General features: G+C 41.8%; 1 protein-coding gene across 9 annotated transcripts in view; it reads right to left on the bottom strand.

Moving 5' to 3' along the window:
* MTHFS (methenyltetrahydrofolate synthetase) overlaps positions 1–27,360 on the bottom strand; it is a 271,461-nt gene that overhangs the window by 243,928 nt on the left and 173 nt on the right. For 8 of the 9 annotated variants that reach the window (XR_010932846.1, XR_010932849.1, XM_067698744.1 and 5 more), the window contains exon 2: positions 19,286–19,547. Coding sequence is in view for 7 of the 9 variants with exons in the window: in XM_067698744.1 (XP_067554845.1) it covers positions 19,286–19,547 (262 nt within the window). In the remaining 2 variants the exon portion in view is untranslated. Of the gene's footprint in view, positions 1–19,285; positions 19,548–26,997; positions 27,190–27,360 lie in introns of those variants that run through there. The other variant, XM_067698758.1, reaches the window with a different exon arrangement.

The raw sequence follows: 27,360 nt of genomic DNA, 5'->3' as shown, positions 1-27,360 counted from the left end.
CCTCCTGCATTCCCCCTGCCTCAGTTAATAGCCTCACACGCAGATGGCAAAGCCAGACTGTCCCTCAATATCCTCAGACAGTCAGTCACCAAGGCCAGCAGGCTCTACATCCTGCCAGTACCTGCATGTACCCCTCCTCTTCAATCAGGTGGTCATCATTTCTCATCTATTCTATTCCATCAGATTCCATCTGATGCCTCACTCCTTTGGCCTTCATCCCCCCAGCTGGCAGAGCAATCTTTCCGAAACACAGAACTGGCCATGTCACTCCCCTGACTGAAGTCCTTCAACAACTCCCCAGCACCGACAGAACAAAGTCCAACCCCTTAGGTATGACATACAACACCCTCTGTGATGTGGACCTGCCAGGCTCCTCCAGCCTCGGGTCAGCCCACGACCACCAACCGAGTCACAACCTGCCTCGGGCTGAGCATGGTACAGGCTGCTGGGGGCCCACCTAAACATCCATTCTCCCCTTCCTTCTTAGTGGCAGAACTAGGACTTTATTCAGGAGGCCATGAATCCCACTGTAAGACTGTATTTCTCAGTTTCCTTGGCAGCCACATACGGCCTCGTGCCCAAGCTCTAACAAATGGGGTTGACGACACAAGGGGTGCTCTTTTTCCCACACCACCCTCTTTTTCCTCCTGGTGCCTGGAATGCAGAGTTGACAGCAAAAGCTTGAGATGCCATGCTGGACGATGTGGCAGATGAAACAAGACTTGTCCCTGATGACTGTGGGGCTTCCACGGCAGCCACAGACTTCTAACACTACTCCCAGACTTCTTTTCCAAGTAACCCACTGTCACTTTAGGGTTTTCTGCCATATACAGCCAAACCTAATTCTAACTGACAGGTTCAACATGCCCTCCTCTTATTCTCAGCCATGCACACAATGGCAGCAAGGAAGGGCACTGTGCTGTGTCACAAAGAGCGTGCCTTTGGGGAAAGCAGCCCTGGCAGGAACTCCTGGCTCTGCCTCTTAACTGCAGCGTGTCTACAAATAATGGCCTTTCTGAGACTCATTTTCCTCATCTGTGAAACTGACAATATTGTTGTCATGATAAATAATGAGGTTCCTTATATAAAAGCAGTTAGCATAATGCTTAGTATGTACGAAGACACTCAAAGGGTAGCTACTCATAATTTACCAGTATCTCTGCTTCTGAACATAAAGTTCCTTGGGAGACTGCTGCCTCACCTTCTGTGCCCACTACGATTAAATCTCCAGAATCTGAGCTCTCAGAGTCCTTTACACACCTCATGGTGTTTCCTCCTGTAGAGTCTAAGATACCTGACCCTTATAAGCAGGCCTCGGGCTATGCCAACTTAGTACTCTCATTCCTGGCACAAAGCCTGGCACATAGAGGGCGTAGAAAATATGTGCTGCATAAATGATTGAGCAAATAAAACATTTTAGAAAGAAAAAGAAAAGGGCAAAGTTATATAATTGATCACTGGGCTCCATTTCCGATTTTTACTTGCCTAATTCTGACTTCTTTTGGACATTTAGAGAATGTCTTTAATGGCTGGCACTTAACAGTTTCTTAGAGTTAAAAAAAAACACAAAAAAATTTTGTTCAGTCCACGCAGATTTCCAAATATTGTGATATGGTTTTTGTTTGCTTCAAGGGAGGGGTTCATAAAAACAAAATCCTGTAGCAACTTTTATGGATAAATCCAAAATGTTATCAGTAACATAACTGCCACAGTTCACAAAGAAAAATCTTGATTTGCAAAAGATACACAATTTCTACTACAAGGAGACAAGGTAGAAACGAACCTGAACTTGTCAAATTACCATTATTAAGAAATAAGTCTTAAAATTCAAGATAAGGACCTCAGCACACCTATCTGACTTTCTATACTTCCAGTGAAATGAACAAAGGAAAATAAACTTGGGAGAAAATATCTGTTAGTATTAGAAACCAGGAAAGGATGCCATGTCTATGTCAGAAACTTTGAGGTATTTTTACAAGGTAAAATTTAGGAAAAAAAGAAGATGATAATGAATCACCTATTAAAGAAAAGCCTGTCTTGGGAACAGCTGGAAGAACAACAGCAGAACCTCAGTCAAGTCACAGGCCAGGAAGAGCAGGTATGTTATGTAATGGTAGGTCTCTGGGCAGCAAGCATCCAGGAAGCAAACTTTGACCCTTCTAGGGCCTTGGACACCCAGTGCAAAGTCAATTTAATAAGAAAGATGCCTGGGTCCTCATCCCAGCTTACACTTGGTGCAGTGTGCTGAGCGAAGTGTAGGTACAGCCACAGCTCCTAACAAAGGCTCCAAGACATAGAGTTTCTGCCCCTTCAAATCTAGGGCTGTCACTACAATGCAGAAAACAAACTCTTTTTTTTTAAAGTTTAGGTATAATTGGCATAGCATTGTATTCGTTTCAGATGTAAAATGTAATGATTCAATGCTCGTATATACTGCAAGATGGTCACCACCATAAGTCCAGTGAATATCTGTCACCATTACTCAGCCATAAAAAGGAACGAAATTGTGCCATTTGCAGAGATGTGGATGGACCTAGAGACTGTCATACAGAGTGAAGTAAGTTACAGAGAGAAAAACAAATATCGTATAATATCACTTATATGTGGAATCTAGAAAAATGGTACAGATGAACTTATTTGCAAAGCAGAAATAGAGACGTAGACGTAGAGAACGGATACTGGGGGAGAAGGGAGGGGTGGGATGAGTTGGGAGATTGGGATTGACATATATACACTATTAGGTATAAAACAGATAACTAATGAGAACCTACTGTATAGCACAGGCAACTCTATTCAGTGCTCTGTGGTGACCTAAATGGAAAGGAAATCCAAAAAAGAGGGGATATATGTATACTTATAGCTGATTCACTTTGCTGTACAGCAGAAACTAACACAACATTGTAAAGCAACTATACTCCAATAAAAATTAATTATAAAAATATCTGTTACCATACATAGTTACAAAATATTTTTTCTTGTGGAGAACTTCTAAGATCCATTCTCCTACCTATTTTCGAATATACAGTTCAGTATTATTAACTATAATCACCATGCTGTATATCACATCCCTGTGACTTATTCATTTTGTAACTGGAAATTAAAACAAACTTCATACACTGGCAAAGTTCTCTCCAGCAGTTGCCTACAACACACTTGCTCCCTGCTCCCCTCACTTTATTACATCTCTAATCAAGGAAAATAAACTAGCACATTTAAACTTTTCCCTTCTTTCTCTATCTGGGCCTGAATATTCAGGCACATAATCTCTAACAGAGCCCATCAGAAGTACCAATATGGGACAGACCTAAACTTCTTTCAGAGGAGTGAAGAAGGAAAAACCACTGCAGTCTGAAGTTTTAGAAGTTTAATTAAGAAGAAGAGAAGGAACAGGGGCACCTTTTTGCCTGTGTGACAGCTATGATGGCTTTTGAGAGGCTAATGCCTGAGGATAAATACAGTGGAAGGAATATAGGCAGACCTCATGAATAAAAGGATTTGTGTTTTTGTCCAAGGGAGGCCCTGATCATAGGTCTAGAAGACCACTGCTTTGAGTTCCACAGTTTCCTTTCAGCCTCTAAGTTCTCCCTTCGTTGTCTCTCATGATGGTCTCTTTATGTGAATGTTAGCTTTACCTGTAAGGTATACTGTCCAAACATTTACCTTGACAGAGAGTCTGAATCTACACTTCCCAGAGGTTACCCAATGGCATTTAAAAAGAGCACTGAGAAAGAGTCCTGGATGCAGCAGAATGAAAAAACCTCTTGTTGGAAGTTAGGATCGGGGCAGAACCCAAAAACAAAAGGGGAGCTGATGTGGATATGTCTACAGTGTGGTGGGGTGACAGACAGCAGCTTGATAAAACACATACACAGGCCATATAAAGCACTGCACTCTAGGTGTGCAGGGTCTATGCAGTGGCAACACTCTGGGGCTATGTGATCTACTCAGTGAGTATGCATACACAGGGATGTGAATGCAAACATACAACCTCCAGAACATTTTTCTGCAACAACTTCTAATAATAAAAACATACTCCTGGGACTTCCCTGGTGACGCAATGGTTAAGAATCCGCCTGCCAATGCAGGCGACACGGGTTTGAGCCCTGGTCCGGGAACATCCCGCATGCCACAGAACAACTAAGCCCATGTGCCAGAACTACGGAGCCTGCGCTCTAGAGCCCGGGCTCCGCAACAAGAGAAGCCATGGCAACAAGAAGCCCGCACACAACAACAAAGAGTAGCCCCCGCTCGCCGCAACTAGAGAAAGCCTGCGCGCAGCAACAAAGACCCAACGCAGCCAAAAAATAAATAAATAAATTTATTTAAAAAAAAACATACTCCTTTAGTATCAAAAAGGCAAACCTGCAAAACCACGTGCATCAACTATTTATTTTACTTCCCACAGTTTCCCCCACTCCCCAGCCTCCGTCTAATTCACCTCTCCTCTGAAACAGCTTAAGACGATGTTAAATATTTCTATTCAAGGTAGTGCAGGTATATCATCACCACTCTCCTCACTAACTCTCCCAACTCAATAGAAACGTAAAAGTTAGCAAACTATGCAAATGAAGTACAATTCTTGATTGATTCCCATCATCAATTAACTGTTGAGGTGATTGTAGAAAGCCAGATTCTCAATGGAGTAAAATCAATATGCTGTTTCCAAAGACATAAGATTGCATAGCAAAAAACCACTTTTTTAAAAATGGTGAAGGGACACAGGTTTCCTGTGTGCCTCTTTATGTACATTTCCATATGTCACATATGCCAAATATATAATATCATTTTCAGTCATTATTTTGATAGATATTTTTCTTATGGTGACCCAAAATAAATAGACTGCCAGATATTTCTCCAGCAAAGACGGGTTTATTCAGGATCTGCAGAGAATTGCAATTAGGGGTCTGCAACCATGGTGAGCCACATGCAAGTCTCCCCACGGCAAGGGAAAGAGAACACTTTTATGGAAGGGGAAAAGGAAGCTGGAAGTGGGGAACTATAGGAAACAAAGAGTCCATGCCTTTCATTGGCTGAGTCCTTGCCAGGAAAGGAGTCTATTCTTCCCACTGGGCTCTGCTATCACCCCAGGGCATGAGCGTTCCCCGTTTCTGGTCTCCTGACTATTTAACTGAGGCTTGTGTTTATTAATTTTTTACATTTATACTGCAGCTAAGTCTCTTTTTCCCTTGAAGCTTGTTATAACCATCAAATTCAGAAATATTTCTTAAGTTTTTTTAATGTGGATTAGTGAAAAGTATAATGAGTAGGAAAAAGTAAGATGGTCAGAAAAACCAACAGAAGTTTTCCAACCACATTTATTAAAGACACCTAGTTACCAGTGAGCAACTAGAACAAGTGTGGGGAGAGGGGCATACCTAATGAAAGTTCTAAGAACTTTTTCTAATGAAAGCTTCTATCACACTATGGAACTTGTAACTTGTCCAATCTAAAAATTATGTTTCTAAATAAGAAGATTAAGAACCAGCACTAAAGAGGCAAAATTTTAAATCCATAGAAGTCTTCAAACTCTTCAACTTGGAGACGTATCTCCAGTTAACACACAGACCTACAATTTAGTGAGAACATAGGAGAAGACATGTTGAAGCTTTGGTACAAGTGTATGTGGGACAGAGAAGAGGGGAGGAGAGGAGAGACAGAGAGAGAGAGTGTGTGTGTGTGTTCCAAGCTGCCCCAGTAATCAGCTATCCAAGGTCAGTACGGGGCGCTCTGGAATTTTTGATTTATGATTTCAGTGAGGTCTGAATGTTCCCTAAATGCTTTGTGATTTGTAGCGCAGTGCCAGGAGACATAAAAGCAATAAGCAAGGCGCTGCATGCAGAACGAAGTATCTAGCTTGTTTTTAAGCACTCTAAACTTAAATAGGGATTTCCACTGAAACTGTATTCAATTCAATTGAATAAAAGAGATTAGAGAGGAAGACAAAATATGTAATAGTTTGTACTTTATATTAACTTTTTCTCTCCCATTTCAATATGTTATAATAAATTTTCTGCCAGTTATAATTTTATGATGTGAAAATGAGTCATCATTGAAGGAGCTCTTTATTGGGTTTCTGAATAGAGCAGACACTTTCTTCACAGAAGATAATCTTCTTAGATTCAAAGTGAAATATAACTTGTATTTTGCAGGCTTTGGAGAGAGATATTTCTAGGTATGTTTTTCAAAATGTAGATCTTTTCATGAAAAAATGAAAGAATGGGGAGTGTTGCTGGTTTATTTGGTAATATAAATATCAAAGCACTGAGCCCTAACTACTGGACCACCAGGGAATTCCACTAAGTATCAATGAATTCATAAAATTAATGAGTATGAAATTTGTAAATTTCAAAGATAATAAAAATTCCTAAAAGAACCCAAGCAACAAAAAAGCAAGTTTCTTACTAAGGAAAAAATGGATATGACACAAGACTTCTCATCTACAGCGCTAAATACCACAAGAAAATGGATCAATTGTCTGGAACAGGTCAAGAAATTACAGCCCCAGGGCCAAATCTGGCCTGCTGTCTGTTTTTGTAAATAAAGTATTACTGAAACATTGCCATACCCTATATAAATATTGTCTATTTTATATTACAACAGCACAGCTGAATTGTTGTTACAGAGATCCCACGGCCTACATATTTACTATCTGGCACCTGACAAAAAATGTTTGCCAACCCCTGGTCTAGAATTTTGAGTGAAAAAAAAAAAGTGTGACCCAAGAATTCTTACTCCATTCAAGAATTCACTGCATATACAAACACAGGCTCAAAAATAAAAGCATTCCAGGGCTTCCCTGGTGGCACAGTGGTTGAGAGTCCGCTTACCGATGCAGGGGACATGGGTTCGTGCCCCAGTCCGGGAAGATCCCACATGCTGCGGAGCGGCTAGGCCTGTGAGCCATGGCCGCTGAGCCTGTGTGTGGGGAGCCTGTGCTCCGCAATGGGAGAGGCCACAACAGTGAGAGGCCCGCGTACCGCAAAAAAAAATAAATAAATAAAAATAAAATAAATAAAAGCATTCCAAAAATATGCCACCCACAGATCATACTGAAAAAAATTACTTAAAGGAATACTCCATCTGACCAAGAAATGAATAAAAATACATGTCAAGAATGAGGAAGACATGATTTAAAAAGCAGAAGCAATGAACCATGAACCTAGGAAAATTTAGAGTTGACTTTAAATGACTGTTCCTTATAAATATAGTAAGAAAATAATCAAATGTCAAAAAATTCCTTAAAGAATAGATACACATTTTAAAATTATTATTATTGATTTTAAATCCCAGTTTATGTTTATTAAAATCTAGGACAAAAAAGCACATTCACTTTCTTATCTTTTACAGGAGTAAAAAAGTCAATCAATACTATATTGATAATGCTAATGAGAATTTGAGGTTCAAAAACATGTTAATGTAACCAGTAATAGAAATGGATACCTGACTATGAAGTACTAAAGAGAAAAAAGGATACAAAGGAAAAAGAAATGGCAAAAAAAATTCTTTTTCCAAAAACAGAAACCAAGATAACAAGTAACAGAAGGGAACGCCAAACACACCAGTTATCACCAAAAAGAGGACAGGCTGAACCCTTCTGATACAAGAAGACTCCCAGTTGGGTGCAAAAACAAAAATCCAATTGTATGCTATTTACAAGAGGCATGCCCACAGACAATGGCACCAAAGATTCAGAAGAAAGTCAAAGGCATATTCAAACACAAAGAGGTAGCAAAATTGATAATAAGGTAGAATTCGAGACATAGAGCTTTACAGGGAAAAACAAGGTTGGTTTATATCCATTAACAAAATCCACAATTAAACACAATAGTTAAGAAGTCTTCAGTGCTAAGAAACATAGTGTTGAAGCATATAAAACATGTTAAAAGTTAGAGAAATTAACAAAACTTGCATTTGTTTTCACCAAAATGTTTAAGTAAAATTAACACTTGAAGAAAATGTACTGTTTGTCCTATTGTTCAGTGAGTCCACTGATATTCCACCAGGGGCCAACTAAAAGATACACGCCCTTTTGAGAAGTAGATGCATAAACCAGTGGCTTTCAAACTTTCTGGAACCTACAGTAAGAAAAACTCCGTGACCCATTTTATATACACATAGACACAGACATATACACACGTATGTACACGTACACAGATACACATAGACACACATGCAAATCTTTACTTAAATAAAAGGGTTTTTTCTATGTCTTTCTTGTTTGTTTGTTTTTTAATGCTACTAAACTGAATTTAAAAGGCCCAATGAGTCAGGCTTGAAGTGTGAAAACAACTGGTCTCGACAATCAGATAAACTAATTCATCCCAGGACTTCTTACAAGTGATTCTGGCTTCCAGCATCACTACACCCAAAGAACACTTATATTATTATGTGTATTTGCTTTAAACCAAAGTAATGAGATGGGCAGTTAGGAAGACATTTTTTGTTTCTGTTCAATTTCCATCTCATAGCTCCCTGCCCACTTCATCCAATAGTAATATTGGCTTGTTCTGCTTGCTTATTTGTGGATAATTAGTTAATACATACCTGATTTTATAGATGATGAGGAGGATAAAAAAAATAAACATTGGTAGATTATGTTCGCATTTCTTTGCAGCTACTATCAATCATTCATTCAACATACAATCATTAGGCTTATAGAATTTTTTTTTTTTTTTGGCTGCGTTGGGTCTTCGTTGCTCCGCGCGGGCTTTCTCTAGTTGCAACGAGCAGGGTCTACTCTTCGTTGCAGCGTGCGGGCTTCTCATTGCAGTGGATTCTCTTGTTGCGGAGCACGGGCTCTAGGCGTGCAGGCTTCAGTAGTGGCAGCACACAGGCTCAGTAGTTGTGGCATACGGGCCTTAAAGCGGGCAGGCTCCAGTGGTTGTGGTGCATGGGCTTAGTTGCTCTGCAGCATGTGGGATCTTCCCGGACCAGGGATCAAACCTGTGTCCCCTGCATTGGCAGGCGGATTCTTAACCACTGCGCCACCAGGGAAGCGTGGGGCTGTTGATGTCTTAGAGAATGTCTAACCACAGGTTAGGGATAGCCTCCATCTTATCCGTTTTATGGGCAGGAGCCCAAAGGATCTATTTCCTCAAATGCCTTCAGCAGTGAAAACAGCCCTTTAAAATTCTTCATTAAAGCATTCTGAGGGGACTTCCCTGGCGGTCCAGTGGTTAAGACTTCGCCTTCCACTGCAGGGGCTGTGGGTTTGATTCCTCGTTGGGGAGCTAAGATCCCACATGCCTTGTGGCCAAAAAAACCAAAACATAAAACAGAAGCAATATTGTAACAAATTCAATAAAGACTTTAAAAATGGTCCACGTCAAAAAAAATAAAAAATATTTTGAAAGGCCACAAGACTGGGATGTTTCTTTATGATGAATTATAACCTGTTCTTCTTTCCAGGGAAGTGACTTAGGGAATTTTCTCCATTGAAAAATGAGGACAAGAGATGATTTCAAGGAAGCTGGGCCAGTAAAGTGAAATGAAGTTCTGCCTTTGTCCACTTGGCAAATGTCAGGGCTGAATTCTCTATCTTAGGTTATTGTGGTGACCTCCTAACTGGCCACCCCTGTCCAAACACTTGACTTCTCTGTCTCACGTTCCTGCCAAAGTGACCTTAAAACTCACCTGGATTGTATCACTCCACCACTTGAAAACTTTGTTTTCACCCGCTCGCCGCAACTAGAGAAAGCCTGTGTGCTGCAATGAAGACCCAACACAGCCAAAAATAAATAAATAAATTTATATTTTAAAAAAAAAAGGACATCAACAGCCCCAAAACTGTTCCATTAACCCTTGAGGACGGAGTGAGAGAAAAGGAGAGAGGACTTGCCGATGAAGAGAGCAGGAGTGGGGCACGGACACCCGTGGTGGTATTTATTTACAAACCAGTTTTCACCGCTCCGACTTGAGGTTTAAGGATCAGAAGACGAAACTAAAAACAACTTATTTTTTTCTAACTCAAACTCCTCTTAAAAATTCTGCCTCGGGACTTCCTTGGTGGCACAGTAGATAAGACTCTGTGCTCTCAATGCAGGGGGCCCGGGTTCAATCCCTGGTCAGGGAACTAGATCCCACATGCATGCTGCAACTGAGAGTTCACATGCTACAACTAAGGAGCCTGCGAGCCACAACTAAGGAGCCCACGAGCTGCAACTAAGAAGCCTGTGAGTTGCAACTGAGGAGCCCGCCTGCCACACCTAAGGAGCCCATGTGCCGCAACTAAGACCTAGCGCAACCAAATACATAAATAATTTTTAAAATTCTGCCTCTTCTCTCAATTTAACATATACAGAAACACACATAAACCTAATAAACATTTTAATGTCTTGATTAAAGGTAATAAAATAAAAACTGAATTGGAAAAGGAGTTTAAAAACCTGAAGTTCTATAGGTAGAGAGTTTTAAGTCACCTAGGTTAGCCCTTTTAATGACACTTAAGTGTTCCACAGTACATTCAATGAATCACTATGTTTGAACAGAACATTTGGCAGGCTAACGCATCTTGGCAAGAATAACAGGCCATAATCCCTAAGGAAGTATCTTTTCATCTTAATGGGCTTGGAGTTAACAAAAAGTAAACCACCACTCTCGGAAATGAGAATATAGTCTGAAGTTGCTGCTGCAAAAGATAAGATAGACAATCCTGGAACAGCTCCAAGGAAGCCTACCATGTGTACACTTATCATTCATATGAAAGGCCCTGTTACAAGTGAAAGCCTAGGCTGTTCTTCCTGTGCATTTACTTGAATATAAAATGACTGAAAAAAAAGCTTAACTTCACAACCAGTGTACTTTTAGATACATGTGACTTAGCGCAAGTTCTTCCTTGGGAAAATATGACGATGTTCCCGTGCATACAATTACCAACAGTACCTGTTCCGTGAATAATGGTTCTGGTGCAGTATACTGTCAGGAAAGAAGGAAAGTCCAGGTGGTAAAGCAACATTAATGAATGAGGTGTTAAGAAAAGAAATGGCACTTCAAAGGGCACTGGAGTGGAAAACAGGAGAACTGGGTGACCATTGCATTGTTATTAACTGCCTGTATGAACTTGGGGAAGTCACTTGACCTCCGTGGGCTTCCATGATCCCCTCTGAAAACAAGGAAGATGGAACGAGGACCATTAGTGTTTGTTCCATCTCCCCCAGTGCCTAACTCTGAAGGCAACGTTCTCAACTGTCCTGAGGGAGAGGTCACCCAAAACTCCTGCGAAGGCCTGTGGAGTGTGCAGAAGAACATGGTACGTTAATGCCCACAGACTGGATTATGAACGCAGCAGGGACCCAGAGGCTGTTACACATTTCACCGGGCACTCTGACTCAGGAGATGCAACAGACTTCAGTTTAGGTATGACTGTGCGTACTTGGCATTATAGAAGGACACAGAGCAGCATCTCCACCTCCTCCTGGGCCCAGGAGCTACCCCAGCATGCAGCTTCTTTTGCTCCCTCATCCACATGGGGTGCATCAAGAGCCAAGGTGTGTGCAGGTCCCCTTGAGACCTGTGAGTTCCTACCAGGTTTTTACATGGGTCAAGACTCAGAGACCCAAGGCCTATGCACCAACTCATAGCTCCCAACCCAGGTGCAACGGCACACAGCAGACACGGCAGGTACAACATTCCACCTGGATCTTAACTCTACAGCTTCCCCAAAGCGAGTGCTGGGAGAAGATCAACTGCAAGGTTATTCCAGCCCAGGTCTAACGTGAAACCTTTATTCCCAAATACCAAATAAAAGTGTCACAGCATCTTATAAAACAACTATTTCTGATATACTTTTTAAAGTGCCCCTAGGTAGATGCTTATTATTTTTTAAATCCAGCTTTCCTTTAATGACTATAAAATATTGATCATCCATAAATTTATATAAGCATTCTTTGAATTCATAATAGTGTTGGCTTTACCTCAAGACACTTTCACTGAAAGTCTGATGTGAACAACATGATGCTGGGGGACTTCCCTGGTGGCGCAGTGGTTAAGACTCTGCACTCCCAATGCAGGGGGCCCGGGTTTGATCCCTGGTCAGGGAACTAGATCCCACATGTATGCCGCAACTAAGAGTTTGCATGAAGCCACAACAAAAGAGCCCGCCGGCTGCAACTGAGACCTGGCGCAACCAAATAAATAAATAAATAAAATATTTTTTAAAAAATAAGAAAACAAACAAAAAAAACATGATGCTGGCACCAAGAGTACAGGTGATTTAGGAGAAGGGCTCTGCTCTTAAAGAGTCCAAGTCGGGGCTTCCCTGATGGCGCAGTGATTAAGAATCCGCCTGCCAATGCAGGGTACACGGGTTCGAGCCCTAGTCTAGGAGGACCTCACATGCCGTGGAGCAACTAAGCCCATGCGCCACAACTAGTGAGCCTGTGCTCTACAGCCTGCAAGCCACAACTACTGAGCCTATGCTCTAGAGCCCATAAGCCACAACCGCTGAAGCCTGAGCGCCTAGAGCCCTGTGCTCCACTTGCTGCAACTAGAGAGCACCCGCATGCAGCAATGAAGACCCAATGCAGCCAAAAACAAATAAATAAAAATTAATTAATTAATTGAAAAAATAAATAAAGAATCCAAGTCTCCAATGCTTTTCTCCTGGGCCACCAAGCAATTCTCTGACATCCAGCTGGGTGTCCTACAATTCAACTCAATTCTGACACAATCCACCTGGGGACAGTGTCAGATCCTACAGGGTAAGGGCTCAGTCCCACAAGACTGCCTGCCCTACCTGCAACCCCCATGCCAGATGTCAATGGCAAGTCCAGGTTGTTACCTGTACTTCTGACCTACAGGCTATACATCGGAGGTTCCCTCCTTGGGTTGGATTAACTTGATTAATTTGCTAGAGCAGCTCACAGGACTCAGAGAAACATTTTACTAACTAGATTACCAGTTGACTGTACAAGGATACAGCTCAGGAGGAGATATACAAGGCAAGGTACAGGGAAAGGGAGCACAGCATCCAGCAGCTCCACAGGCTTGCCAGCCAGGAAGCTCTCCAAACCCCATCCTTTGCATTTTTATGGAGGCTTCACTGCAAAGGCATGATTGATTAAATCATTGGTCACTGGTGACTGATTCAACATCCAGCCCCTCTCCCCTCTCCAGAAGTCAGTGAGGTGGGGAGACTAAAAATTCCAACCCTCTATTCAAAAGTTGATTCCCCTGGTTGCTTTCCAAAGTTACCACATCAACATAAACTCAGGTCTGGTTGAAAGGGGTGTGCTATGAATATCAAGACACCTTTATGGCTCTTATTACTTGGGAAATTCCAAAGATTTTAGGAGTTCTGCCAGAAACTGGGATGAAGACCAAATATGTATTTCTTATTATAAATCACAAAGTCTCTCAGCAAAGAAAAGAAATATACCCCCTAGGAGAATTTGTACAACAGGTGGATATATGTTAAGTGCTGGGTGAGTAAGAATTAGAGAAGAAAGGGACTTGAGGACTGGAGGCAGTCAAGGAAGGGTTAGAGAAGGTGAGAACAGCTTGTTGTTGACAGTAACTGCCATTCTTGATCCCTCACTACATGAGCCAGTTCACTACAAGGCACTTCACCTACATCATCTTACTTTATCCTCTAAACAGCACAATGAGTGGCCACTGCAACTATCCCTGATTTCATAGGGAAAAATGTGTACTTTGTGATGTTGAGTAATTTCCCCAAATGGTAAAGCCTAGATTCAAATTCAGATCAGTCTGACTCAAAAGGCAATGACATTAAGCGCTAGACTAAAAGATACCACCTGGAAGGAACACCGAAGACATTCTAGCCTTGAAAAACAGTAGGTGTAACCAAATTTCACAGTAATGCACATAGTGTGTTGTCAGATGACAACTCAACCACTGCAAAAACAACAGAATCCGCATCAGCAACAAGAGCCCCTTTACTGGGCACCTACTATATGCCAAGCACTTTTCATTCAAGCTTCATAACAGACCTGTGAGGTAGCTTCATCCACTCACAGGTGACAAGACTGACACTCAGAGGAGTTCAACAACCTCCCCAAAGTCACATAGTTGGAAAGTAGCAAAAGTAGAACTCACATCCAGGCTTACCTGATTCCCAAGTCTGGGTTCTCGATTGCTACGAAATACTGTCTTCCAGCAGACTACTTTGGCTGAAGTAGAGGAACTGCACCAGGCGGAAGAAGGAGTCAAGGTAAAAAGACAGAGCGGCCCAGACAGTGGCCTGAATGTTTACATGTTATCCAGTATCCCTTCTCTTGGCAACAGTTAGCTAGCAGGAACCTCAGTCTGCTCAGGCACACAGACCTATCCTGGGTACCGGGAAAGGCTTGAACAGGGTAGATGGCCTGTACAAAAAGAGGTACTTTAGGAAAGGCAATATGGCCAGAAAACCAACTGGAAGTGTATTCCAATGGAACAGATACGAAGAATCAACTGTAGACAAAGGATCCTCTAAAACTGGAATTAGAGAAAGACAGGTGATAAAAATATTACAAAGAAAAACCTGGTAATACTTGATAACTGGATGGGTAGAAAAGAGACAAGAATAAGTCTATGTTTACAAACTGGCTACTAACAGAAATGTGAAAAACACAAAGAGAACTATAAGAATGAATTCTGACATGCTGAAATCCAGGGACAGTGGGACATCTAAGTGGCAACAAAAAGCTGAACAGGACAGCACAAAGGAGAGGGCCCTGTGATATGCTGGCACAAACCTGCCTCCAGAGGACAACAGGTTGGTTAACTCCACAACTGCAGGGACCAGGTCCACCCTGTTCCCCGCTGCATACCCCATTACGCCTCCCACAGACGAGCACTCACGAAATATCTTCTGAATAAAGTATTACGACCCAACCCAAATTTTTCCACCCTATCGTCAAGGATATCACAACTCTGCCAAATGCCTTGATGAAATTCATACCCACTCTCTTTACTATATTCTTTCAGGTGCCACGCAACCTACTGAAGAAAGAAAGGAGCTCAATTTAATGGGAATGACTTCAATAAACCAATCCTAACCCTCCCAAAAGTACTGATCATGAACAACCTAGAGGGATGTTACACATGTCAGGTTCAAAGATTCTGTCCTTGACACTGCCCCATTCAGTCATTTTTAAATGTTTTGGTTGAGGACTAGAAAGTCTTCATTATGATCATTTATTTATTTCAGTTATGTGTCAGGCACCCACACATAGGTATGAATTCCTAAAGAGCTTCCAGAAAGATCAAAAATAAAAAATCAGCTCTGACAAAGTTATGATTGCAAAGAGCCTGTTATATTCTATAGAACTTCAGAAATGATTGACAGCATAGGTGAATTTGACTTTGGACTGTCTGGTATCCATTGCCCTTGTTCTGGAAACCGTACTTCGTTTTCCTGTGGTGAATCGCTCCCAGCCCACTCTCAGCTCAGTGGTTTGGGTAGGGCCGCACAGGTGGGCACAGGACCGTGTCCAGTCAGTCAACACATCCTTTCTCCCTGGTTACAGTGCGTGGCTCAGGGATGGACAAGTAAGACCCAGGCCTAGGTCACTCAGCCTCGTCCATGTCCTTGGCCACAGTGATTGATTTCAGGATGGCCACTTGACCCAATTCGGGTCAATAAGAGTTAAGACCAGGACTTTACTGGGACCGTTAGAAAACAGACTTGCTCTTTTCTGCTGGGACTGCTAGCAGTAAGGATGCTGTGGAACCTGGAACTACCACGGCCACCTGTGGCAAGAAATGAAGCCAATATAGGTGAAAGCGGAGTCAAAAGGCAGAGATAGAGTAGGTCCTAATGACTCTGATCTGGCCATGTCTAAAGCTAGCCCTTCTGTGGATTTTTCAGTCTCTGGGCCAATAAAATCCTATTTTTGCTTAAGCCACGTTGAATTAGATTATGGCCTTTCAGTGGAAGGATTGCTGGCTAATCTAATTGCCCAAGCAGCCCTCACTTTGAGAACAAATGCAGTAAAGAGGCAGCCCCTCCGCTTCTTTTACACTTCTGTTATTTTGCTATATACATAATACAAAAATAGCCCATGTGAAATTTTTGCTTACGAACTTATATTTGCAACTGAGGACACCAGAGCTCACTTTTTTCTAACCTGCCATAACGTGAGCGAACCAGAAAGATAAGCAGGCTACATAAGCTATACTGGGAACAATCTGAGCTCTAGTCAGCTTGTCACAAACACGATGAAGCTAGATTTATGCTGTAGCACTGAAGATGCCACATTCTAAACTGCTGATGTGAGCAAAAATCCACGGTGCAGAATGTGATGCTGGGAGATAACAAACAGCAGAGACTGCAAATCGAACATTCTATAAACAACAGCAAAGAGCATTAGCTCCCAGGCTGCAATTGCAAGAAACTACAGGTATAATTCCCTAACCCTTTGCAATGCCAATTGCAAGCATCTGCAAAGAAAAACACATGGGGAGAAAAAGCAACCCGTCCCACAAATACAGCATGAATAAATGGTATGGAGGAGAAAAAAAATGAACAAGCAGTTTTGTGAGTGAACTTTTTTCTATTCAGGGCCAAGCCCTGAACTTCTATATTCTTAATATTCTTTTCATTTGACTTATATTTGATATATACAACAGGTTGGGATAGTCATTCTACTTACATATGTTTTCTGTCTCCCCAGCTAGAGTGTGAGCGCCTTGAAGTCCAGGACCTTATCGTCCCAGAGCTAATACAGTGTCTGATACAAAGTAGATGTTCAGAAAATGTTTGTTGGAAATTATCAAAATGTTAAACACTCAGGTAGCATTGAGTTGACTGCATAATGAATAATCCTGCCTTCCTTGTTTAAAATTAATAATAGTTACCATTTACTGAATAGCTCCTATGTGCCAAATGATGTGCTAAAACCTATATATAAATGATTTACCTCACTTGTTTGAACTGAGTTTATCCTAACCAGGAAGTACAGCTAAATTAAGAGGAAAGATCATGCTTCTTCCTTACTCTTCCCCGCTATCGTACTTAAACAGAAATAGAACTAATGCATGAAGGTTCAGGGTGACACATTTTAGGTCAACCAAAGGAATATATTCTACAAGGAGCAGAGTTGTTCTACAAAGACAATGGGCTGCCTCTGGAGAAACTGGTTACTGGAGGATACCAAGTAGCATTTCAATTAGCCAGGACATCACAGAGTGATGCAAGCATGGAAGGAGATGTTAATATGGTCAACCAGAATTAGGAAAGTGCCCTGGGCTCCACCCATAAGCCCGTGAGTCTGGAGAAGTAGCTGATGAAGTGTGAGCAATGCCAGAGCCCACAATTCCTATCTTTCCTTATCTATAAGCCTGGGCTACCTCCCAAGATACACTACATTCCCTTATGTTTCATTGTCTTAAAATTTTTATAATGTTGGCATTCATCTGGTCTAGGAGGTAGATCTGAGTGTACTTTTGGTGTCTAAACATCTAGCAAAGCACAGGACTGTATAATATAGGAGAAAAAGTAGCAAAGTAAATAATCCCCCTACTACCATGAGACCTTGACTCTGTCCCTTCCCATGCTATCATACTGATTTTACAGGTTATGTTGTAAAAATGAAAAGGAACAGAAATTGAGAGAAGATTGCATAAAGCTTCATTGGGATTTCTTTGCAACTGTTTAAGTCTTAATCAAAAATACACACCTCTAAGACAGGTTTGAGGCATTGTAGTACAAAATAGTACCTTAGCTTGTTTTGCTTCCAGCTCTTCTACTGCTTGATAATTATTAAATCTCCCAAGTGGCTGTTGGCCAGGGAATAGCACGTATAAAGGTCCAGCAGTAGAAAAAGCAAAATGGGGTTGGCCTAATTTGAAAAGATACATACACTCCAGTGTTCACAGAAGCTATCTGCAATAGCCAAGACATAGAAACAACCCAAGGGCCCATCAACACGTGATTGGTATAAGATGTGGTGTACATGTGTGTACACACACACACACACACACACACAATGGAATACTACTTGGCCATAAAAAAGAATGAAATATTGCTACTTGTGGCAACATGGATGGATATAATATCAAATATTATATGATGTCACTTGTATGTGGAATCTAAAAAAATAATACAAATGAATCTATATACAAAACAGAAACAGGCTCATAGACATAGAAAACAAACTTACGGTTACCAAGGCAGATAAATTAGGAGTATGGGATTAACAGACACAAATTACAATGTATAAAATAGATAAGCAATGAGGATTTACTGTACAGCACAGGGAACTATATTTAATATCTTATAATAACCTATAATGGAAAATATACATATATATATGACTGAATCATTTTGCTATACACTTGAAGTTAACACAATATTGTCAATCAACTATATTTCAATTTTTTAAAAATGGGGTTGGGAAACTGGGAGAGATTCAGAGTGGCTGAAACTCAGACTATAAAGTGAGGGAGTAGAAAGATGTAAAAATGGAAAGAATAGCAAGGCCAAATCAGGAGGAGCCTTGTTAAGGAATGTTTGATTCAAACTAAGGGCAGCAGAAAGTCACTGAAAGACTTTAAACAGGGGAGAGAAATGGTCAGCTTTGCATTTCAGAAATCTTGTTTCAATTACTACATAGATAATAGACTGAGAGGGAGGAGAGGAAGAAGAGTTAGGAGGCTGTTATAATAACCCAAGCAAGGGAAGATGGTGGCTTAGACTGCAGTGGTAGCAGTGGGATTAGAGAGGAGTGGACAGGTTCAATAAATAACTCAGTAAGTAAAATCACCAGGGCTCAGCAATGGGCACACATGGAACGTGAGGGAAAGAGAAGAGTCAAGGATGATCTTGAGATTTCTGGCACGGTGATGGGTGGTGATGGTACTATACACTAAGAGAAACACAGGATAGTGGGCATGAGGCAATATGATTCAGTTTGGAACATGTTGTGTTGGAGATGACCATGTGATACCCAAGGTGTTGACAGGTCTGAGCTGGAGATATAAATGCTTATAGCGTTAATAATAAGGTACTCATTACCATATAGACCATAACTGAAACCATGGGAAATGCAATATTATTCAGGGAAAATGTATAATCCAACCCACAAGGTCAGGGCAGGAGTCTGTGAAAAGGCAACAATACCTTAATACCTTACTATTACAGTTGACACTTCACAGTTTACAGAGGGCATCGCACCCTGAACTAGGTTAGGTCGGTGTCTTGGAATATAAGTGAAATACAAATTCATCCCTGTAGGAAAAGTGACCCCCACTGACCCAACCATAACAAGCGGATCAGAGGTCTAACAACCCATCACAGCCTGAGAGCATCGTAAGGTGCGGATTCTAATACCATAACACTCACCTGTGGACAAGGCCTCCTCCCGAACCTCGACCTCACTGGGCTGATGAATATTCCAGGATGTTTTGGGAAGTGAAGAGATTTCCTCAGGCGATGCTAATTTCACCATATCCATGTGATTGCTCTGGAACTGGTACCGTGGGATAAAGCAGGTTTTGCCTTGTTGGAAAATGTCCTTGATGATCTCTTCTGTTTCAATTTCATCTTGCATGCTCAGAAAGATGGAGATTCTTTTGGACTTTTGATATTGACTATGGGTAAACACCTAAATGGGAAATGATGGTGGTTATAATTTCCAAGGTTATACTTTTAAAATCTAGTGGCTCCCCTTAACAGTTTTAACGCTTTCTCCCTTTTCTCTCAGCCTTCTCCAACCTCTTTATCCAAAAACAAACAAACAAAAACAGCAGACTAGTATATAACAGGTCAAATAATACGCATCCTGAAGCCTGACTTGAACTTCTGGACCCAACACTTACTTCTCTGATCCCTTTACACTTCTCTGGCACACCTACTCTGGAAGTGTGACAATTCATTAAAAAGTCACTGTGAGGGGCTTCCCTGGTGGCGCAGTGGTTGAGAGTCCGCCTGCCGATGCAGGGGACACGGGTTCGTGCCCCCGTCCGGGAAGATCCCACATGCCGCGGAGCGGCTGGGCCCGTGAGCCATGGCCGCTGAGCCTGCGCGTCCGGAGCCTGTGCTCCGCAAAGGGAGAGGCCACAGCAGTGAGAGGCCCGCGTACAGCACAAAAAAAAAAAAAAAAAAGTCACTGTGAGGCCCTGCTGTCTACATCAGGAATTCCAAGCTTGAACCCCATCTACCCGTTCTAGCAGACTTCAATCCTGTCACCCACTTCCCCGAGTCTCTTCTTTATTTTAACTCTGAAGCTCTCACAAGCTTCTTTACTCCCTGGATGGTCAGCCTTCTCTCCTGCCAAATTCTACCCATTTAAGCCCAACTCAAGGCCTAACTTTTCCTGACTCCTAGAGAACCCTTACTATGTTTAGAGTCACTATACAACCTAACAATTATGTGTTGTCATAATTTGATTATTAATTGTTTGGTGTGCCCTAAATGTAGCATCCTGGCCAGTCTGTAAACTCCCTGTGGCGGACAACATGCCATACAGTTCTCTTAGCTCTACCCACCTCCGTCGCATCTGCTATAAGCTCTTCCGTTCAAATGAATGTTAAAATGTTCACAAAGACGGAAGGTAGGGGGATCCTGGAGAGGCAAAGACCCTCTAAGAGCAAGTGCCATGTTGTAAAGAAGGTGCACCTGGGGGAAAGCATCCCTTTGTGCTCAGTTTAATTAATTAATTAATTAATTTTTTGGCCGTACTGGCGTGCGTGATCTTAGTTCCCCGCCTAGGGATTGGACCCGTGACCCCTGCAGTGGAAGCACGGAGTCTTAACCACTGGACCGCCAGGGAAAGTACTCCCTTTGTACTCAGGTTAATCATTCATGAGGCAGAAGAAACGGGCTGAGCTTTGCTCACATTAGAAATTTTAATAATCTCAGAACTTCCCCAGTCTCAGAAGTTAGCTCTTAGTCCCCTTTTTTGTTTTCTTCCTCTTCTGTTCTTCCCCGTTCTCCGAGCTAAGAAGGAAAAGTTACTGCAGAAGTGACTTATAGGGCTTTCCTGGTGGTGCAGTGGTTAAGAATCCACCTGCCAATGCAGGGGACACGGGTTCGAGCCCTGGTCCGGGAAGATCCCACATGCCACAGAGCAACTAAGCCTGTGCACCACAACTACTGAGCCTGCGCTCTAGAGCCCGCGAGCCACAACAACTGAGCCCATGTGCCACAACTACTGAAGCCCGTGTGCCTAGAGCCTGTGCTCCGCAATAAGAGAAGCCACCACAATGAGAAGCTGACGCACCACAACAAAGAGTAGCCCCAGCTCGCCACAACTAGAGAAAGCCTGCATGCAGCAACGAAGACCCAACGCAGCCAAAAATAAATAAATAAATTTATTTTTTTAAGTGACATAAATACGAGTGCCAGAAAGACACAGGCACAGAAAGTCAAGTTATTCCTAATAAAAAGGGACACAGAAGTTAAGTAAATAGAGCACACCAAACCAGTGCTAATGAAGGAAGTTAACTCTACCTTTCCAAGCAGTTACATAGCTATTATCAGGCCTGAAGTGGGCAAAGCAAATGGAACTGTGAAACCCAGACGTTGGGCAGATCTGAGGCTTTTGGCGCCCAAGTACTTTCTGGGAAAGTTAAATGTCTATCTTGTTCTGTTTAAAGCAGAAAACAGTAAATCAGAAGCTGAATAAGCAGTAATAAACATCAGTTAAAATTCAGTGTGAGACTATGTATACACACTTATCTTTCTTTCTTCCTCAAATCTCACTTATATGACAGTAAAAAAGCACACAAAAAAGAAAGCCATGATAGCCCTGATAACAAGAGGATAGAGATTTGACTAGTTTCTGCAAGACAGAGTGGATGGGACAGTATTTACAGACAAAAGAGTAGCAGATCACAACACTTGGGGAACATGGGTGTAGGTCAGACAGAATCCATTCTTCCCATGGAATTCCAAAGTGACTAAAAAAGCAAAGGAAATCCCCATTAGCTATCACACCTTCCTTCATAAATATGTACAGACAGTAATGGTTCATCAAACATTTTAGAAAGCCAAAACACAAATTAGAAGGATTTTTTAAAAGGGGAATTGATACAGCCACTATGGAGAAGAGTACCTTAAAAAACTAAAAACAGAACTACTATATGATCTAGCAGTCCCACTCCTGGGCATATACCCAGAGAACACCATAATTCAAAAAGACACATGCACCCCAATGTTCATTGTAGCACTATTTACAAGAGCAGGACATGGAAGCAACCTAAATGTCCATCAACAGAGGAATGGATAAAGAAAATGTGGTACATATATACAATGGAATATTACTCAACCGTAAAAAGGAACGAAATTGTGCCATTTGCAGAGACGTGGATGGACCTAGAGACTATCATACAAAGTAAGGCAAAAAGAGAAAAACAAATTAATGCATATATGTGGAATCTATAAAAATGGTGCAGATGAACTTATTTGCAAAGCAGAAACAGAGACACAGATGTAGAGAACAAACATATGGATACCAAGGGGGAAAGGGGGAGGGGGTGGGAGGAATTGGGAGATTGGGGTTGACATATATACACTACTATGTATGCAACAGATAACTAAGGAGAACCTACTATATAGCACAGGGAACTTTACTCAGTGCTCTGTGGTGACCTAAATGGGAAGGAAATCCAAAAAAGAGGATATATGTATAAGCATGGCTGATTCACTTTGCTGTACAGCAGAAACTGACACAGCAGTGTAAAGCAACTATACTCCAATAAAAATAAATAAATAAATAAATGAAAATAAAAGAAGAGGTGGGTGGAGTGATCCAGCAGGAAAGTGAGATCATTATAATTCAGAGAACATGGATTTTTAAAAATTCTAATTAGTTTTCTCAGACAAGTTCAAGAAGATAGATGCATCTATAAAACAACAACAGGCTGCTTTGGAAAGAAAGCAATCGGAGAATTAAAAAATACCTGGAAATTAAAATTAACATTACCAAAATTAAAACAATTCAGGAGAAAGCCTCAAGTAGGGGAAAAAGACAAAGACGTGGGGAAAATAAGAAAAAATATTAAGAGACATAGAAGATCAATCTAGGATTTTTACTATTTGATTAACAGGAATTGCAGAAAGGAAAAGAAGTAATCAAAGACATAATAGGTAAAGATACCAGTCTTCAGACTGAATGGAGGTCATGGATGCTGAGCAGAACAAGGAAAAATAATTTTAAACTTGAAATTCAAACTCTCAATCAGGTAAAAACATTTCCTAATGTATAAAGTATTAAAGAGTTTACCCTCATAGATATTTTCTCCCCAAAAGTTACTTGAGAATACAATCTAATAAGATAACAACAACAACAAAAGGGGCTTCCCTGGTGGCTCAGTGGTTAAGAATCTGCCTGCCAATGCAGCGGACACAGGTTCGAGCCCTGGTCCGGGAAAATCCCACATGCCGCAGAGCAACTAAGCCCATGCGCACAGCTACTGAGCCTGAGCTCTAGAGCTCGCGAGCCACAACTACTGAAGTCCATGCGCCTAGAGCCCGTGCTCTGAAACAAGAGAAGCCCCCACAATGAGAAGCCCGTGCACCCCAACAAAGAGTAGCCCCCGCTCACCACAACTAGATAAAGCCTGCACGCAGCAACGAAGACCCAACGCAGCCAAAAATAAAGAAAGAAAATAAAGAAAAAGAAGAAGGAAGGAAGAGGTCTAAGAGAGAAGATACTGGATTCAAAAAACAGCCCTAACTTAAAAGCAGAGAAAGAGGAACCCCAGGGCAACGGCTATAGCACAGACTCAAAGTCGACCAGACCAGAGGGAGCAGTGGACTAGAGTGCTTTCAAGAAGAAAGTGGATTTATTTTAACAAACAAAATGAAAAAGAATCTATTGATAAGGCATATTCTTATTTTGCCAAAAAGGAAAAACAAAGGCAATCGGAAACTTGAACAGAGAGCTAAATTAGAAATTTATACTCCAAATAGGAAAATTAAGAATGCCATAATTTCGAGCAATTATAAAGCATAAGAAAAAAGAAAGTATTTGATATTAACACTTGATATATTCCCCTCCTAGCCACACACGTCTAGTGACATTGAATTGTATATCCTTTTCTTACATATTCAATGATACAATTTGGTTCTGTAGTGAACACTATATATATAACCACAATACTGTAAATACTATTTACTTGAATTTCAAGTTTGGAAATCAGGCACAGAAAATGCTCAGTAGACTCATTACAGTTACAGAACAGAGCACAAATATTATAAAAACTTGGCAATGTAAATATAACGATAAAGGTGTCACAAATTGGCAGATAGAATGGAAAACAAAATGAGTACTTGGCACTAATTTCCTCAACTTATTTGTTGAGGAGTCAAGATATGGCATAAAGTATAATTTCTTTACCATACATTACTTTTCTGATAAACTTGTAAATTATTAAAAAAGTGCTGTGTCAATAAGAATAAATTTGCCTTTTTTTTAATTATTGGGAGAAAGACATTATTTAATACCTTTACTGTATTGAACATGTACTATGGCAAAACATTGTTCTAGTCCCAGTATGTTGATATTTTGGGCCTTGATCCATTGGTTGGTCATGAAGTCAACAGTGGGTTACAATCAGCAAATGAAATAGAAAATATTAAAGTTCGTTGTATATAGTAAGAGTTGTCAAACACCTGGTTGTGAAACAGATTTCTTATATGAGTACATTTATTTGTATGGAGTAAAATGTGTTTATTACTGGGAGTCATGGGTCTGCTTTTGAATTTTTCTCTCTCTGATGCCAGCTCTCAGTTGTCAATCTACTGGTATCAGTGGTTCTGTCTCTATATGGCTACTATTCCCACCTGGAGTTTTTTTTAATTCTAATCTACTATAGACAAACCAAACTGAACTCATCTTTATTGTCCCCATGCCCCTCCAAAATCTGCTCCAACTCTTACCTTCCTTGTGCCTAGTAATGTTCAAAACCCTTTATCCACAGCTCTAAAGTTTGGAATCATAGGTGGCTCCCCTTTTCCAGTACTCTCTCTTCTCCATCCAGTTAATTGCCAAGTCCCGCTGATTCTCACTACATAGTCTCCCATTCACCTGCTTTTTCCCCTCACCTTCACTGCCCATGCCCTCGTTTACATCTTTATTACCTCTCACCCAAATTATCACAACAGCCCCTTACTGGTCTCCATGTATTTTTTTCTCATTCTTCCACCCCCAACCCATTTTCCAAAAATGCTGCCAATATTCTCTTCCTAAACGATATATCAAAAATATGTGAAGCACTCAATGCATCCCTTAACACACTGCTTTAACCTTCACAAGACGTCTTCAAGGATGACATTCTCCTTTCACAGATAAGGAACCAGAGGCTCAGAAAGATTAGAGGACTTGTCCAAGGCCATATGCAGCTAAAACACAGTGGAGCCAGATTAAATCCAGAGCTAAAGAGCTCCAAAACCCATGTTAAATTGTCTTTCCTTCTCTTGCCAAAATATTCCTGCACATGTTCACCCACCCTATCTTCCCTTCACCTGACAAAATTCATCTTGTACTACAAAATATTTCTCAAACTTCTCCCTATAGAAAGCAAGCCTTCTGATTCCCCCTCCCCTAAGCTAGGTTTCTACAGCTTTGGTGTTTACCTTTACCCTGTATCTCAAAGCACTGCAATTCTTTATTCACATGTCTGTTTCCTCTTGAAGACTCTCTGCTCCTTCAGAGTAACAATTCTACCCTAATATTTATTTATTTGGCTGTGCTGGGTCTTTAGTTGCAGCATGTGGGATCTTTTAGTTGCGGCATACGGGCTCTTAGTTGCAGCATGCAGGATCTAGTTCCCTGACCAGTGATCGAACCCGGGCCCCCTGCATTGGGAGCGCAGAGTCTTAACCACTGGACCACGAGGGAAGTCCAATAAGCCTATCTTTTTCATTCCTACAACCCACTACATAGCAAAGTATGGCCCACAGTATGAGTTCAATATATGTGAATTAATTCGCTAAACTTTAAGCACCTAGAGAGTAAGGATAAGATCCTATACTTCTCTACATCTACTAAAGCAACTAATGCCTTCCTCATATAGCTAAAAGTACTGAGTTTGAATAAATAAGATAACATCTGCATAGATCCCCTCCCGCACACCTATGTATATGGAGAGGGGAATGAAATGCTTGTATTTGCTTTACTGCTTTAACCCATAGGAACCTTGAATTTGAGAAACTAATGGATGATAGACTAGTGAAGGATAATTAAGAAATTCTTACGGCATATCTAATTTCAAGGGACATCAAGGAAAAGAACTCCCATGCTAATTTCCGAATATAACATTGGTATCTATGTCAGAGACAGGATGCTGGAGAAGAGGGATCATTAGTTTGACTTAGAATTACTAACATTTACTTATTCACGGGACATCAATTTTTTTTCCTTCGTGCGTCCAACAAAAACCAGTCTCCCAGACACGTGCCTTCCGGACAGGATCTGTCCGCCATTTTACCGATACGAAAACTGGCATTACATGAACGTGTATTATACTACAAGGTAGTATATAACAAGTCAGTGTGCGAAAGTAACAAAATCGAGGTATTATAACCAACAGGCACGAAACTGGACTCATTCCCCTAATTTCTCTCTTCTGCTTCCTATCTTCTTGGGCAGCCTAAGTATGAGAATCAGGTCTTTCATTAATTCAAAAAAGCATTTAATGTTCACCTACTGAGTGATGAGAAGGCTAGGCCCTGAGGCTACGGAGACAGGGCTCTGCCCTCCACAGGCTCAGTGAAGGGCTTCCATCCTTGAGCATCTCTGCACCCCATTTTGGGCTCCCTCGTCTGAAGTAATTGCATCTTTCTCTGTTCATTTTACTGCTATGACTGGATTCTAATTTTTTTTTTTTTTTTTTTTTTGGTCGCGCTGCGTGGCATGTGCGATCTTAGTTCCCCGACCAGGGAGCCAACCCGCGCCCCCTGCAGCGGGAGCGCTGAGTCCTAACCACCGGACCGCCGGGGGGAAGTCCCCTGTAATTCATTAAGACTCTAAGACTCACTGAAGCCACACTGGCGCTCAGGTGTCCGCCCGTCTCCCCCTCCAGATCTTTCTGCTCTCACGCTGCTCTTACCTCAGCAGTCTGTCACCCACTTCCATCCTCTCCCTCACAAACCCCATAACTCTCCACGGCGCGAACACTGAACCCAACAGCGTTCCAACACCCACAACTGGACTTGCGCGCGCTGAGGGGAACACTGCGCGCCCTCAGAGGAACACTGCGCGCCCTCAGAGGAACACTGCGCGCCCTCAGAGGAACACTGCGCGCCCTCAGAGGACGTGCGCGCGCCGGGCGGCCGTGCGCGCGCCGGGCGGCCGTGCGCGCGCCGGGCGGCCGTGCGCGCGCCGGGCGGCCGTGCGCGCGCCGGGCGGCCGTGCGCGCGCCGGAGGCTTGCGCCGGAGGCTTGCGCCTGCGCAGATCCGCAGGCCTGGAGGC

The sequence above is a fragment of the Pseudorca crassidens genome, chromosome 1 (genome assembly GCF_039906515.1).
Source record: "Pseudorca crassidens isolate mPseCra1 chromosome 1, mPseCra1.hap1, whole genome shotgun sequence".
NCBI lineage: Eukaryota > Metazoa > Chordata > Mammalia > Artiodactyla > Delphinidae > Pseudorca > Pseudorca crassidens.
The sequence above is the reverse complement of the archived record's forward strand: the minus strand, read 5'-3'. Positions and strand labels throughout refer to the sequence as shown.